At 41.6% G+C, this 15000-nt stretch overlaps 1 protein-coding gene across 1 annotated transcript in view; it reads left to right on the forward strand.

Annotated features, from left to right (window-relative positions):
* Positions 1 to 15000, forward strand: part of LOC308083872 (uncharacterized protein) — a 72348-nt gene that overhangs the window by 44448 nt on the left and 12900 nt on the right. The window contains exon 10 of the mRNA XM_080426282.1: positions 2975 to 3127. Coding sequence (XP_080282408.1) covers positions 2975 to 3127 — 153 coding nt within the window. The remainder of the gene's footprint in view (positions 1 to 2974; positions 3128 to 15000) is intronic.

Raw genomic sequence — 15000 nt, forward strand, 5'->3', positions numbered from 1 at the left:
CAATAGATGAGTTCTTAACAACATCTAACTTTTAGTTTCTTTTAAAGGGCAAAAAGAGTATTTTCTTCAAACCAGACAGCATTACCTCCTCTTACTGTTGAGCTGTTAACACCATATGGAGCTCTGTTGTGCGTTCACTTCAAATAGGCCTGTCGGCTACCAGCCAATTGACAGACACATACACACATACATACATTGTATGCATGTGTGTATATAGTGTATGTGTGGGTGGATGAGTGATTGGTTGTACCTTTAGTGAGTTTGTGTGCTTGTGCATGTGTTTGGAGAGACGGTGCGTGTGCTTTGTCAGGAGGCGTGAACGTACAGTATGTGTGTTTAGAAGTGAATGTGTCCTCTGAAGTGCTTAATTAACTGTCTAATAACATGTTTTTTTTTGTAGCGAGCATCCATCTGCACCGCGTACCGTGGGAAGTTTCTTTCATAAGCACTTTTCAAAGACATGTTCCAACAAAGACACCTTGAAAGGCAGTTTGATCTCGCACTCTCTCTCTCTCTCACTTTCCACACAGACATTCTGTTCTCTCTCTCTCTCTCTCTCTCTGTGTTTGTCTATCTCAATCTCTGGCTCGCTTTTTGTATTTCTGTCTGTCTGTCTGATTCTCAGTCTCTCTCCCTCATTCTCTCTCTCTCTCTCTCTCTCTCTCTCTCTCACAGGGTTTCTAGAGGGGGTTCCCTTAAGGTTTGTAACTCTGAGAGTGTGCAAAAGGAACCAAATGGACCCTTACGGGTCCATTTGGTTCCATTTGCACACTTTCAGAGTTATGGGGGTCCTTGAAATTAACGGGTTCGCGAACCACTGCTCTACATCACCTGTCCTTGTTCTAGCTGTCAAAGCAGATAGCATTTAGGTTGGTTGGCACATCAAAGTCAACACCTGGTTAGGTAGTTAGTGGTGTTCTGAGACTACCAAGAGTCAACGGAGGACCAGGGAACCATACAAACACAGTTAGTGGTTATTATTCCGGTAACGCTGTGATTGGTACGCGGGAGAATTAAACAGGAGAGGTGCATGGAGGAATAAATAAGATTCCCCAGGCAAGCTGTCCTCCTCACAGTGTGTGGTGTGGTAATGGTGAATTGAGCGTGGCGGTGTGTGTGTGTGTGTGCGCGTGTGTGTGTGGGCGTGCGTGTTTGTGTGTGTGTGTGTGTGTGTGTGATAGCTAAACGTTTGATTTGCCAGAGGTGCCTCTCCATCTGGTCTCTGCCCTTCATAAATAATGAATAGAGCTAACAGCCGTCTGTCTCCTTTCTCTCTTTTCCCTCTCTTCTCTCTTTATCTCTTTCTCTCTCAAACTTTCTTCTCTTTCTTTCCACCCCTCTTTCTTTTTCTCTCCTGTCTATTTCTTTTTCTCCTTCTCTCTATCTCCCTCCTGTCTTTCTCTTTCTCTCTGTATCTCTCCGCTCCTCGACCAGCAGGAGGTCTCCGCCCTTGCAGGACAGATAAGGAGACGCATGCCCACATGGTGCATCAAACTTACACTGCACCTGCTGAATAGCACGCGCGCACGCACACGCACGCACGCACACGCACACGCACACGCACACGCACACGCACACACACGTGTTGAAGGTGTTAAAGTGTTTGATTCTGTGCAAGAGAGAACAAGCAAACTAACTTTTTAACTTATTTAACTTATTTTCGGTGCAGAGAGAACCACAGCAATATGTCATTGCATTGTATTTTTCTAAAGCTGAATGGTGTACCAGACAGCGATTATGAGTCTGCTGTGGGACTTCAACCCCTTAAACTCCATATGCTTTGTTGACTGGCGTCCCACAGGGCTCTATGCTAGGCCCATTATTTGTTATCTACATGCTCACAACGCAGTGTAAGCTTTTAGATCTGCTATTTTAGCTGAATGTTTTCCCCAGAATAGGGACGCTAGCTGGTCTACAACCTCACAACGTGTTGCTGTGAGCTTGTAAATCTGCTATTTTGGCTATGCTATGACACCCCCGTGCGTGTAATGAGCCAATCTCCGTGAGGACGTAGGTCACAGAGAATATTCCATGATTTTTCAAAGGTACAGTAAAATCGGCGTTTTCGCTGGTAAGGGGACCCGAGACGGATGAATTAATGAATTAATTCCTGGCAGTGAAAGAGTTAATGGGCTAAGTGGCCATGAGCAGGACACTTAAACCCTATAACTGCTCCTCCGTGCGCTCACTCAGAGCAAGCCACTCCTAGGTCAACGCAGAGAGGTAATTTCCCCTCAAGGAAATCCTCCTATGCTCCTAAATAAAATCATAATTTGTAAGTATTCCCCGCTCAATTATGAGGAGAAATGAAATGCTGAAGCTTGTTAATGAACACTGACATGCCATCCGGTGAGTGTTCAGAGGTTAACAAGCAGATCTCAGACGAGCTTTAGAAGCCTTACCGCTGACCATTTTCCAAAGCATACTTTTGTTTGTTAGTTTTTATAATAAGTAGCGGATTTAGCACCATATTTTACTATACGATACTAGCTGTATCTTTATTAGTTTTTGATAACAGTTTTTGTTAATTTGTCTGATTCTCTCTCTCTCTCTCTTTCTCTCTCTCTCTCTCATTCTTTCTCTGTCTCTTTCTCTCTCTTTCTGACTGACTGATTCTCTCATTCTCTCTCTGACTGATTCTATCTTTCTGTCACACTGATTTCTCTCTGTCTCTGTGTGTGTCTCGGTTGTGATTAATTCACAACACATCAGTGTAACTCAAAGGAGCGTGGAGTATAATTTCCACTCGACCGTGTTAATAATGAAACATGTCATATTGTAAAAACAAATGATCACATCAAAACAATAGGCGCAGTTGATTTGTATAAATAATTGAAATAATAATGAGCAATCAATATAGATCTTTTTTATGAATACATTTTCTCTTTTGTCCCCCCCCTCTCTCTCTCATATTCTCTCTCTCTCTCTCTCCCTTTCCCTCTCTCTCTCTCTCTCTCTCCATCTCGCTCACCAGGTGTGGTATCTCTCTGGCTGGGTGTGCTACCTGCAGATGGAGCGAGCAAGGGAGCAGCGAGTGCGGGAGGAGAGGGAGGCATCGGAGGAGGAGAAGGAGGAGTGCGAGGCGCTGAGGGAGGCGGCCAGGTCATACCTGACAAGAGCCAAGAAGGTAAGTTCACTTTTTATGGATTCTTATTTGTTTCATAAGGAAGACACAGGGGAGGTGAGCAGGAAAGAGAGTGGTAAACAAAATGAAGAAATGATAAAACTCATGTTCAAAATGTATCAACAAATAAGCTTGGCCTCGGTGCCTCTTACAAGAGGTCAAGGATTTGGAAAGTTTTCAGATCAATACCAATTTATATCGTCAAATCTCAAATGGAAATTCTGCCTGTAGCTGACCAGCGGTTTTTGACGGTTCTCCGTTGCGTTCAATCACACATCTTATCAAATGAGTGTGTGCTTTGTTTGAAAAGTGTACTGTAGCTAACAGTAAGTAAACAAAAAAAATGTGGTGCTGCATTGCAAAAGCTGAACATATTTTAACTTTGGATAAACATTTTAAGAAGACAGAGACAGAAACCAAGGGCAGAGAGAGGACAGACATGTGGGACCAGACCTAACTGCACTAACTGGCTGAGCCACAGGGCACCCCTACTACGTCAACATATTTAACACAAGGGTTAGTTCATACCGTAGGCAGAGTATTATAGGGAAACATACTGGGTTGTAGCTTAACATGGTATACCGTTACATCAGTGGAGATATGTAAGACTGGTACTATGTAGCGGTGAGCTCTGGCCAGATTTATGCACCGTATTACCGTAACAACTGTCTGTAATAAAAATGTTGTTCACGAATAGTTTAATTTCCATATGTAGCCTAATATAATGGAATTCTTTCAATTTGGCTTGAAAATTGGATGTTTGAGCAGAGCCCCGAACTTCAGTGTGCCAGGCTAGACCATGTAAAATGTTATTTCTGACAAAAGAGCGTCTATTATAGCGTCTATAAATTGCAAATGTTTGAATTTTATTGGTTGAGTCCTAACTGTTTTCATTACTACACTGGCATCGTCCATTTTCATGCTTTTGCTAGGCCTACATAATTCTTCAACACCAGCTCCACAAACTCCTTGGTGACAGTGAACGATGATGCATCAGCGCACAAATAAATGGTGCATTGCAAAGCCACCATGTACTGTATACTCTGCCACAGGATCATTACAAACAGACACAAAATGCACTTAATATGTATGTTTGCGCTGTCCTTTAATTCATTTAACATCTTTTGTGAATCGGACCTTAAGACAGGCCAGATAGCAGGTGCAAATGATTCATACTATCCGTGACCGCAATAATTTTTTTGTGAATTTGCACCTACTGTATACATTTGTATGAAGAAATCTTAATGGAGCTGCAACTACACCCAACGCCACAACGGGGCAACAGGGACCTTTGCCCTCTATTACATTTTCTGCCCCGCTTAGTCCAAGCTTTATGTGCCCTATAGAAACAACAAACATATATTCTCCGAGATACAAGTGTCATAGAGACGACAGTAATGAAACACTTTCTTTGAAGTTTTCCCCCATAAAATATTTGAAGCTTGTTATCTGATCCAGTCTCTTTTCCCACTGTACAAACAGTATTCAAACACGCTTGTGAAACACAGCACTGTTATTTTATAACCAAGGACAGTGCTGTTTGTTGTGCGTTGTCAAGAAGAGCTTCATTAGACTGGATCGCTGGATCGCTTACTTAGGAAGTTCAACAAACAAACAAGGAGGCTGCGACTCTACTGAGGAAAGGTATGACATAATTTAGCTGGTTGTTTGGCATTTCGGAGACAGATACATTTAGTCTATTTGTGTAGCGCTGTCCTTGGTCGTGAATGGAGTGGAGGAGAGAGATAAGCTCCTTTTACACAGCTTTTGCAAGGCAGGAATGTTGCACCATTATTCTGCCCTGCTGTTCTGTACAAAAGGTATGGACACAGGAGCGTGGGCATTGTTGTGCCGCCATTGAGCCAGCAACGGAGGCAGTTACAGAGCCAAATCGACATCTGTGTAAAAGGTGCAGCCGGCAGGGTGGGACAAGGGTGTGACATCTAAGGTTGCCACACCTTTCTAGCCTGTTAAAGCCCCTCCCTCCGGAAAATCTCATTTCCATTTGATTTCAGGAAGGCTAGATCTGCTATTTCTGTAGAGTGTTCGCCCGAGAATATGGGCGCCAGGGTTCATATGGTTAAAAGTGGCCGTAGACAGAAAACATCACTTTTCAACATCAGATTTTTGCAATCATCTCTCCGTGGTTAGAGACGTTCATAAATTCTATTATTTTACCAGGCTACTATTGCATGGTTAAATCAACGAATTTCATGAATCCTGTCACCAGATTTGCATAGTATTTCATAATACCGTATGGACATGGAAAAGCTATGGTAGGGAGTTGTTCACATCTTGTCAAAACACTACTATATTGCCACTATAGGATACCACTTGTTTGTTAGCCTGTTTCTATGTTGCTTGCTATGCTATTGCACATAGGGTGGCAATATTCCACTTTCTGTCCAATTATCCAATGTTATATACTGTATATAGAATTTCACACTGTTTCATCATGATAATGTGAGTAGCTTGTAGCAGAATGATTACAACCTAAATAGCACATTATTGATTTGGTTAACTTACATGGAGGTGACATCATAAAGGTCTTCTGTGATTGTATTGAGCTTCGTAAGGGAAATTTCCAATGCTGTAGGCTATCTTAAAATACTTCTATTGTGCTTGCTGATATTTAATTTTGTGTCTTTTGTGATACTGTATATGAAGTCAATTCTTACTTCTAGAGTTAGCCAAGGAGGTTGAATGGTTTTCATTTGGCCCCTTTTCTGAATGTTGGATAAATTGGGCATAAAGGAGGGTAGTGATGAATAGTCACACGGGCGGGAGGTTTTACATTGTTACTGAAGTGGTTTAATTCCTCCATTTACGCTGGGCTACAGTGACATGCAGTATAATTATCTTGAACAATGCCCAGATTGCGAACGCCAGTGGTTCTCAAACATTATCATGTCAAGGACCCCCAAATTGATATGTATTTTTATTTGGTCGCGGACCTCCATCTGAAAAGATTTTGTGTCAGGGAGAAGAGAAGGTTTGTCAACATGTTTCGAAATGGCAGATCTACAAGCTGCAAGTAGATTGGCTATTTTCGAATAGCCGAAGTGTAAAATAGTGTTACAGTGGTTAAATCGTTCCTCTTGGGGTCCCCCGGACTCCACTTAGAGATTCCCTGGCCTGCACGTTGCGTACATATAGCGTCAGCTGAGCTCTGTGGTTCTCTGCATGCGTGTGGCAGACCCTGTCCTGATTGATGTACTTTTGTGGGGACGGAGATTGGTACAAGATATAAACACTGTTCTAAAGGGTTGGCCCCTTCGGCACCATGCGGTATAAAACGTAGAAATATGCATAGCTGGATGTTAACCTACTGTTTTTACTATATAATAAAAAGATTTGCCCCCTCGACATTTTTAACTGCCCCCTCATTCACTTCATCTTGGCGCCGGGCCTGCGTGCAACAATGGCTCCCTCCCCCATTGTAATAAATCCAGCCATTCAAATGCCTGCATCCCTACGCACAGAAAGGGGAGCTTTTTCTCACCTTTATTCACCAGTTCTGCAGCAAAATGGTGTGCATTTATGTAACACCTTTATCTAAAGTGCTTCACAATGTATACATTACGTTCACCCCTTCACTAGTCTCTCAAGGCAGAACGTTGACTCACACAATGACTTGCGTCATACAGTCTATGCCAGTGGTTGGCTCTCAAAGTTGTTTCCAGGGACCCTTTTGAGAGTTATGGGGCTCCTTGAAATTAAAAAAGTTTGAGAATTACTGGCCTATGGACTAGGGACAGAATGAACAGGGCTCAAATCGTCCTATTCCTAGACAACCCCTCTACCTCCTGAGCCATTCATGCCACAGCTATTCACATGCAGTGATTTTTGGTGCGCTTGTAGCAGAACAAGACACCTTTTGATCGCTCAAGAGATTCCTATTTTTGTTCTAAAACAATAGAGAGACTAGCTGTTAATGTCTTTAAAAAGTTTCAGAATTGACACGGTAGGGGAGTTGAGGAGAATTAAGCACAGCAGTAGCATATTGACTATTAGCCTATTCTTTAATGGGTAAATCTTAACTAAATATATCAATACAAACTAAATTATTTCCCCAAATATTTCTTATGAGCTTAAGAAGGGGGAAAATCCTTGTCAAAACGTTGACAAGGATTCTGATTACTCAGAACTTTAGAAATGCATACTTAAATAAGCTATAGTTCCGAAAAGAGGTACAGTATATATAGGTAGCTAGGGTTCTACCAAAGTTCACGTTATAGGTAGCTATACAACCCAGGGTTCTACCGAAGTTCACTTTAAAAGTGTTTTCGCAATGGTTATGCATATCTTAGAGAGTAAGCAGCAGAGAGGAGATGACTTTGGGAATTACTTTCCATAACACTGTTGAAAGATACAGTGACATAAAGCAATTTCAACATCTCCACACTTTTACATAGTTCATTAACCACTCGAACCCTAAAGTTGACAATTTTCACTTTTCAAGGGGGCAGCGGGGACCTAAAGGTTAGAGCTAAAAGGTTCCCGGTTCGATTCCCTGGATCAGCAGAATAAATCTGGGTGGGGAAGTGAATGACCAACACTCAACCCCTCCCTCATCACCGTTGAAGTGTCCTTGAGCAAGGCACTGTAGTGGAGCTGCTCAGTGGCCAACAGTATTATACTGTGGTTGTACTGGGCAGTTCCTGGGTTTTAATGTGTGTGTCTGTGTGAGTGTGAAGCAGAGTGTTGCTGAAAAACCTCCCCTGAATAAATAAAGGTAAAAAAATAAAATAAAATGGCAAGATCGACAAGTTCACAACTCATTGCTTCGTGCCTTCGTGAAAGGCAGCCTAGGTGTTAAAACGCATGCCATGGACACTGGCACAGGTCACAGAGATACAGTATATAGATTTTCCATGTTTGTCCAAATCCAAGCCCTATTGACTTCCAAAAATGTGAAAAAAAAATAGATACTAAGACATTTGGCGCTGATCGGTCCAGCGGTTTACTGCCTATTTTATTCTTAATGATTTGTATAGTACCAGCAGGGAAAGGTCAACGTACTTGGCTATCTTGGACAGAATACGCCAGAAAACGTACAAATGTTAATGTCACTGAACTTTTATTGGACTCATAAACAGTCAACTACACTGAGAGTACGAACAGCTAAAAATATTACATTTATCTTCTTTTACTCACAGATTATGCAGACAACTACGTTCTTCTCACTTCAATTGTCCTTTTCATGAACCTGAGCTTTGTGTCATTCAGTGAATACTAATACTGATCTTTGTGTCATGAATACCGGTCTCTGTGTCAAATACAGATTTCTGTCTCATAAGTACTGTACTTTCTGTGTGGAAAATAGCTCTGCATTATTTTCATCCATGCATACTGTACCCTTCATACATAGGGCCCCGGGTTTGGGTGAGATCACAGACAGACAGACAGACAGACAGAGGCAGACAGAGAGAGACAGACAGACAGAGACAGACAGACAGACAGACTTATCTCTTGTTGTATGTGAAGAAATGTGTTACACAACCAAGGACACGCAGATAAAACCTGAGTACAACACACACAGACACATCACTGAGAAGGTTATGGAAAGATAAAACCGGGTCCTTGGACATACGAAGGGTCGCCCTTGTGTAAACATGATTTGTGGCAGTGGTTATATGATCACTTCTTTTATTACAAGTTTGAACATATAAACAAAATCACACACACACACACACACACACACACACACACACACACACACACACACACACACACACACACACACACACACACACACACACACACACACACGCACACACTAAGATACATCACACAGAATCACCCACACATAATGGCCTTTTCCACAGCTGAACCTTTCTGACCACGGTAAATGACCGTTTCATTAACATTTACATTTGGCCACGGTTTCGTTTTAGACATGCGATGCAACACGTTGTGAGCTTGTGGATCTACTATTTTTGTGCTGTGATTTAGATTTAGTTTTTGTGGTTAAGTGGTAAATGAATGTATTTAATGATTTTTAGGCCCGTGAATGGACACTTATGATCTAAGCATAAACATGCAAAAGGCTGCTCCAAATGTATGTCTGAATTTTTTACTTCCGGACTTCAGAGATAATGCATTTATAAATCCACAACTATTCATAGAACTATTCAAAGTCAAGAATTAGGAATCGCAACAAGTACTAAGGTACACTTAGTATAAACACTAATTTGTATGATACAGTATCACATTGTTGATTATATCAGCTAAACCGTTGTGGGTAAAATACATAGGATCGGCATTTTAAAACCTTCATACATTCTGCCAAACAAAAGTCAAAAGAACACCCTGCTCCCAACAGTCACTTCCCTACTGCAACATGCTAACCCTGGCATTGAACATGGAAATCATGCCTTGCTATAAACGTATATCAGCCATTTAGAATAAGTGGCAAAGACTTCAGACTTGTTCATGGTCACAATGCAAACAATCAGGAATAAAACTGTTGGAACACCCCAACACCCCAACACGCGCGCACGCACGCGCGCGCGCACACACACACACACACACACACACACACACACACACACACACACACACACACACACACACACACACACACACACACACACACACACACACACACACACACACACACACACACACACACACACGGAGGGAGTGGTGTATCTCGTTCATTGTGTCAGGCGGAGTTGGCTGTGTGGAGGCATGTGATTCATGTCAGGCTAAATTCTAATAGGCCAGTAAATCACCACTCCAGCCCTCCTTTTCTTTCATTACTGTTCTACCTCTCCCTCTCCCTCCTTCAGCTCTGCTCATTTCATTTCAATAGATGCTTTATTGGCAAGGCACAGAGAGTGAATCCATGCATTACCAACACAGAAGGTCATAATATTAATTACACACACGGACAATTAAAACATAGCAGATTGAATTTCATTTTTGTAAAATGGACTAATTTCCCCCTTATTGTGGAGCAAAGCTGCTCTTTTATGTTGGTTGAGTGGTACTAAAGGTGTATCACTATTTTGTTGTCATTGCTCATACGCTGTTCCAGTCATCCTTAATTCCCACTTGTTGGGGAGTAGAAAGCACTATGAGTTAAATACAAACAAATATTACTGTATAAAAATACTGTATATATCTACCTGTAGGCCTGGCCTAGGGCTGGGCAGTATACCAATATTATATTTAATAATGATGTTGACCCGAAATCACACTATTTTTGACCAATGGTGATATTTGATTTTGTCCATATCGTCCTGCCCTAGCCTAACCTCTCATAGTCCACTAAGTAGACATTGGACTTGGGGTGCAAAAGTAATACATAATCGATGCTTTAATAAAATCGATTAATAAGTTACCCCTATTTTGTGTCATTGTAGGTGAAAAGTTTTTAAAAGTGTAAAAAAAAAAGTGAGCTTGTAGATCAGCTATTTTTCCTATTTTAGCATGACTCAATTGTGGGACAAATTATAAAATGACGCTTAAGTGGTTAATTCTTTGATATAAATAAATACAAAATATAAAAGAAAACAATTATTTGATTCATCTAAACAGTAACCGTTAATAATTGGTAAGAAAATCATTGACAGTTGCATCCAGACATTGGACTCTTGGCGACTATAGATTTTGTTTGTAAAGTATTCTTTTTTTTTGTTTGTTTGTTATTATGCACATCGCTGTAGTAAGAAAACCATATCTCTGCTCCCTTAGAACTACCATTCCTGAAGCCATACAGTATCAGGGACAGAGTGGTAAACAGTGTAGAGAAGTGGTTCTCAAACATTTACATATCAAGGACCCCCATTTGAAAGTATTTGTGCCAGGGACCCCCATAAGAGAAGATTTGTCAACATCTTTTGAAAACAGCCGGTATTATGTGACATGTTAGCGCTTGTAGATCGTCTATTTTTGAATAGCCGAAAAATAAAATAGGGCTTATGTGTTTCAAACTGTCCCTCATTTTGCTGGGGACCCTGGTAGGTACCCAGACCCCACTTTGAGAACCAGTGGTGTGGAGGTCGGTTGTTGAGCAACTTATCATCATAATCCAGCCAGTAGTTGGTGGTGAGAAGCAACAGAATAATCAACAACATAACTGTTCTCTATGGACAGGCTGTCTGTGGTTCTGTCCTTTGTGGACGGACTGCCTCAGATGATTGTATCACAGAATGGAACCAAACCCCTGCCTCATGCCCTGCTGTTAAGCTGCGTGTGTGTGTGTGTGTGTGTGTGTGTGTGTGTGTGTGTGTGTGCGTGTGCGTGTGAGTGTGTGCGCACGTGCGCGTGCGCGTGCGTGTGAATTTGTGTGTGTGTGTGTGCGTGCGTGTTTGTTTGCAGTGTGAGTAGGTTAATTATTGAACAGTACGTCAGTCTTGTGAAGATGAGCTCCAACATGGAAATGAGGCTTCAAACCACAACAGCTTGTTCTGCCAACACTCCACTCTGCATACTGTATCACACCGCGGAGTGTGTGTTTCTGCGTACTGTATCACACTGTGGAGTGTGTGTGCTTCCGTATCGTACAGTCTGTACTGTACAGTGTGCCCATGTCGCTGTGAGTGTGGGTGCATTGCAATTAAGTGTACGAGTAGATAAAGGTCAAACATGAGCGACACTCTTAGCGGATACGTGGATAAGCTTGTGCCATGTGTGAATGTACAAAATGTCAGTCATTTACTCATGTTAAATATAACCATTATAATATTCAGTTTTTCTTGTGTGAAGTAAATGGTGCCTTTTTCCAAAGCACTTGACTTTACAGTCGCTCATTCACACACATTCATACACCGACGGCAGAGGAAACTAGGCAAGGCACCATCTTTTCCCCCCCCTTTTTGAGTGGTGCTAGCCACTCCAAGGACTGACTTTGTCCGTGTGTCCGTCCGTCCGTATGAGCACGGCCTCTCTGTATGTTTGAGCACAGCCTCAACAGCTGCGGCTGATTGCAACACAAAGATGCAAACAGTTACACTAATTATACACACACACACACACACACACACACACACACACACACACACACACACACACACACACTTTTGAGTACAAATACTTAAAATGAGTACAAATACTTAAATGAGTAAAAATACTTAAAATGAGTAAAAATACTTAAAATGAGTAAAAATACTTAAATATTAGTACAGATACTTTAAAGTTCCTAAACTGAGTAAAAATACTTTAAATGAGTAAAAATACTTAAAATGAGTAAAAATACTTAAAAGATGTTATAATGAGTAAAAACACGTACAAATCTGTAAAAACATTTTAAAGTACTTAAAATGAGTAAAATGCTTTGAAGTCATCAAAGTCTGTAAAAAGTAACTAATGAAATGAACTCATGAAAGGCACCACTCTCTTCACACTGGGTGTGATTTTTTTGGAATGATTGATTGAATAGTTTATTAACAAGTTTCTTAACAGTACATGCAAAAAGCCCCATGAGGCTTGTTTCCATTGTGGTACAATACGGTAAAAGCTCCAGGAGCAGAAAAATGTGTATTTACAGAAAGTGGAGGGATGTCGGTGGGGGACTGAGGATGCTTCTACAGTACCAAGGTGTTCCAAGGTGTTCTACTAAGCTCAATTGTATTTTGAGGTCAGCCATTCTTTTTAGGTTAGTTTTGAGTTTAGAGAGGGAGTCGAGGTCTTTAATGGCTTTTGGTAAGGCATTTCACGTTTTGTTGGCAGCATGGTAGAATGCCCTTTTCCCCATGGGTTCAGTGTCTTGCTCAAGGCCACTTTGACGCTAACCCAGGGGGAGCTGTGGATCGAACCAGAAGCGTTCTGATTCTCAAGCAGCCGCTCTACGTCGTGATCCACTGCCGCGCTCGCCAGTTAATGTAAAGACATGTTTAACAAGTCCCATGGAAGACACTTTGACCAATTAACACGCCTACGTGTTACAAGCTGTGCTTAGTAACATATTTCTTCCATGTGAGAGAAGCTCTTGGCTGCGAAACGTGTCTCTGTGCGAGAGAAGCATTCAGAGAAGCAACTCTATGGCCTCTAACTCGGTGGTTCCCAAACAGTGTGCTGTGAGACAAGTCAGGTTTGCCGTGGGAATTTGTGACAACCACACATTATTATTGGGGGGGGGGGGGAGTCCCCAAATAATTTCTCCCCCCCCCCCTTTTTTTTTGGCTTATTGGTTTCCAGATTGACATACAGTATAAGTGTATACAGTGTATCTGCACAATTCAAAAGTTACAATTTAAGGACTTTTAAGACCTTTTTAATACCAAATTGTCAAATAGTACATAAGAAAGAGGCAAACACTGTGAAAATAGCCGATCTACCAGCTCACACCTCCTTGTGAGCTTGTACTTCGGCTATTTTAACAATATTTATCTGTGGAACCGATAAATAATGCCTACAATTCCAAGTGCTTCAGCTTGTCAGGGTGGGGGGGTCCCCACTCCCCAGTTCAAATATGATTATTTTGGGGGGTCACGTAAATGTCACGGAACTTTCTAGTCAGGGAAGGTCATGAACCCTGAGAGTCTGAACCCTGTGTACAACTGTTTCTTACTACTGTAGCTGCTGAGGTGCTTTGAGTCAGATTTGTTCCAACCTCAGTAATAACTTTTTCACCATCCATGGTGATAAGCAACTTTGTAATGAGTCCTTGATTCAAGGGTATCTTTATTGTCCCCAAGGAGAAAATAGTTTTGCCGCCAGGTTTCACATAAAAACTAATATAGAGGACAGCCTCTTACACACTAAAACATTGAGCAAGTACAGGGAAACGGGAGTTCATGCCAAGTACAAATGTGCAAGTCTGCAATGTACAAGATGCAATGAAAGCAATCAAAGTGCAATCTGTCATTATCGTTGCTGTCAGGCCTTTTAGCTCTACATGCTCACAACGGGTCCGAAATCTTTTTGCTTATAATGGCGTGCCCAAAATAGGGACGCCAGGTTGAATGTGGTTAAGTCTGTCTGTGGGTTTTATAAAAACTAGGCCGATTGCCCTTTGGGAACAAATGGCCCTCCGATTATGCAATACCCATTGTACCCACTTGTCAGAGTACTTTGCACATTGTCATAGCACTTGGAGGCCAATCTGTGGTGTCAGTACTATGACATCATATTGATGCCATAATCACAGTAGATTAGCTTCGAAATAGTCAGACAAATCTACAAGCTGACGACCATTGACAAGGTGACATGGCACGAAGTAACGCATTGGCAGCTTACTGACTATCTACAAGATGACATGGCGGAAAGTGACACATTGGCAGCATATGTGTATAAAACGTTTCGCCCCACTAGTGAGAGATGGGGCTCCATGGAAGGCAATGTCAGTTCGTTCAGAGTCGGACCACTTTCGCCATGAGCAGCATGGCCTCTAGGGGACGCTAGTGGCTTTTAGAGTCACGGGTACGAATCCTTAATCCATAATAATCAGCCTTGCTTGAGTACAGAATCCAACCATGAATAATGTCAGCCCCTCACAGTACTCCACAGCCTGCCACTTCATAATGGAAGTTAGGTATTAGTCTTGTTGTAGATTAACCTGCAGGTGACTTCCTACGGGTTCTTCTGGCAGATTTCCAATTGAACTTTTTTGTATTGGGTTTAGTATAAGTTGAAAGAAAATCAGCTCTGTAGTAAACAAAGGCACGTTTTGTTCAATAACATAATCTCCACAAATCAATACTCTTTCATTTCTGAATGACCCAGGCAGTTATTATAAGCTAGAAATATAATAATAAAAGCCACAAAATTCATGTTTAAGTTATTGATGGGTGTAATTAATATCGCAGGACAAAATGTGAAACTGTCGTGGTCACATGACGTCACATGACACATACGGTACATTGAGTGTAGTCTATGCACGTATTGCACACGTGTTGCACACATATGTGTATATACGTTTGTGTGCC

Source organism: Gymnoscopelus braueri (genome assembly GCF_963280865.1).
Source record: "Gymnoscopelus braueri genome assembly, chromosome: 4".
Taxonomy (NCBI): domain Eukaryota; kingdom Metazoa; phylum Chordata; class Actinopteri; order Myctophiformes; family Myctophidae; genus Gymnoscopelus; species Gymnoscopelus braueri.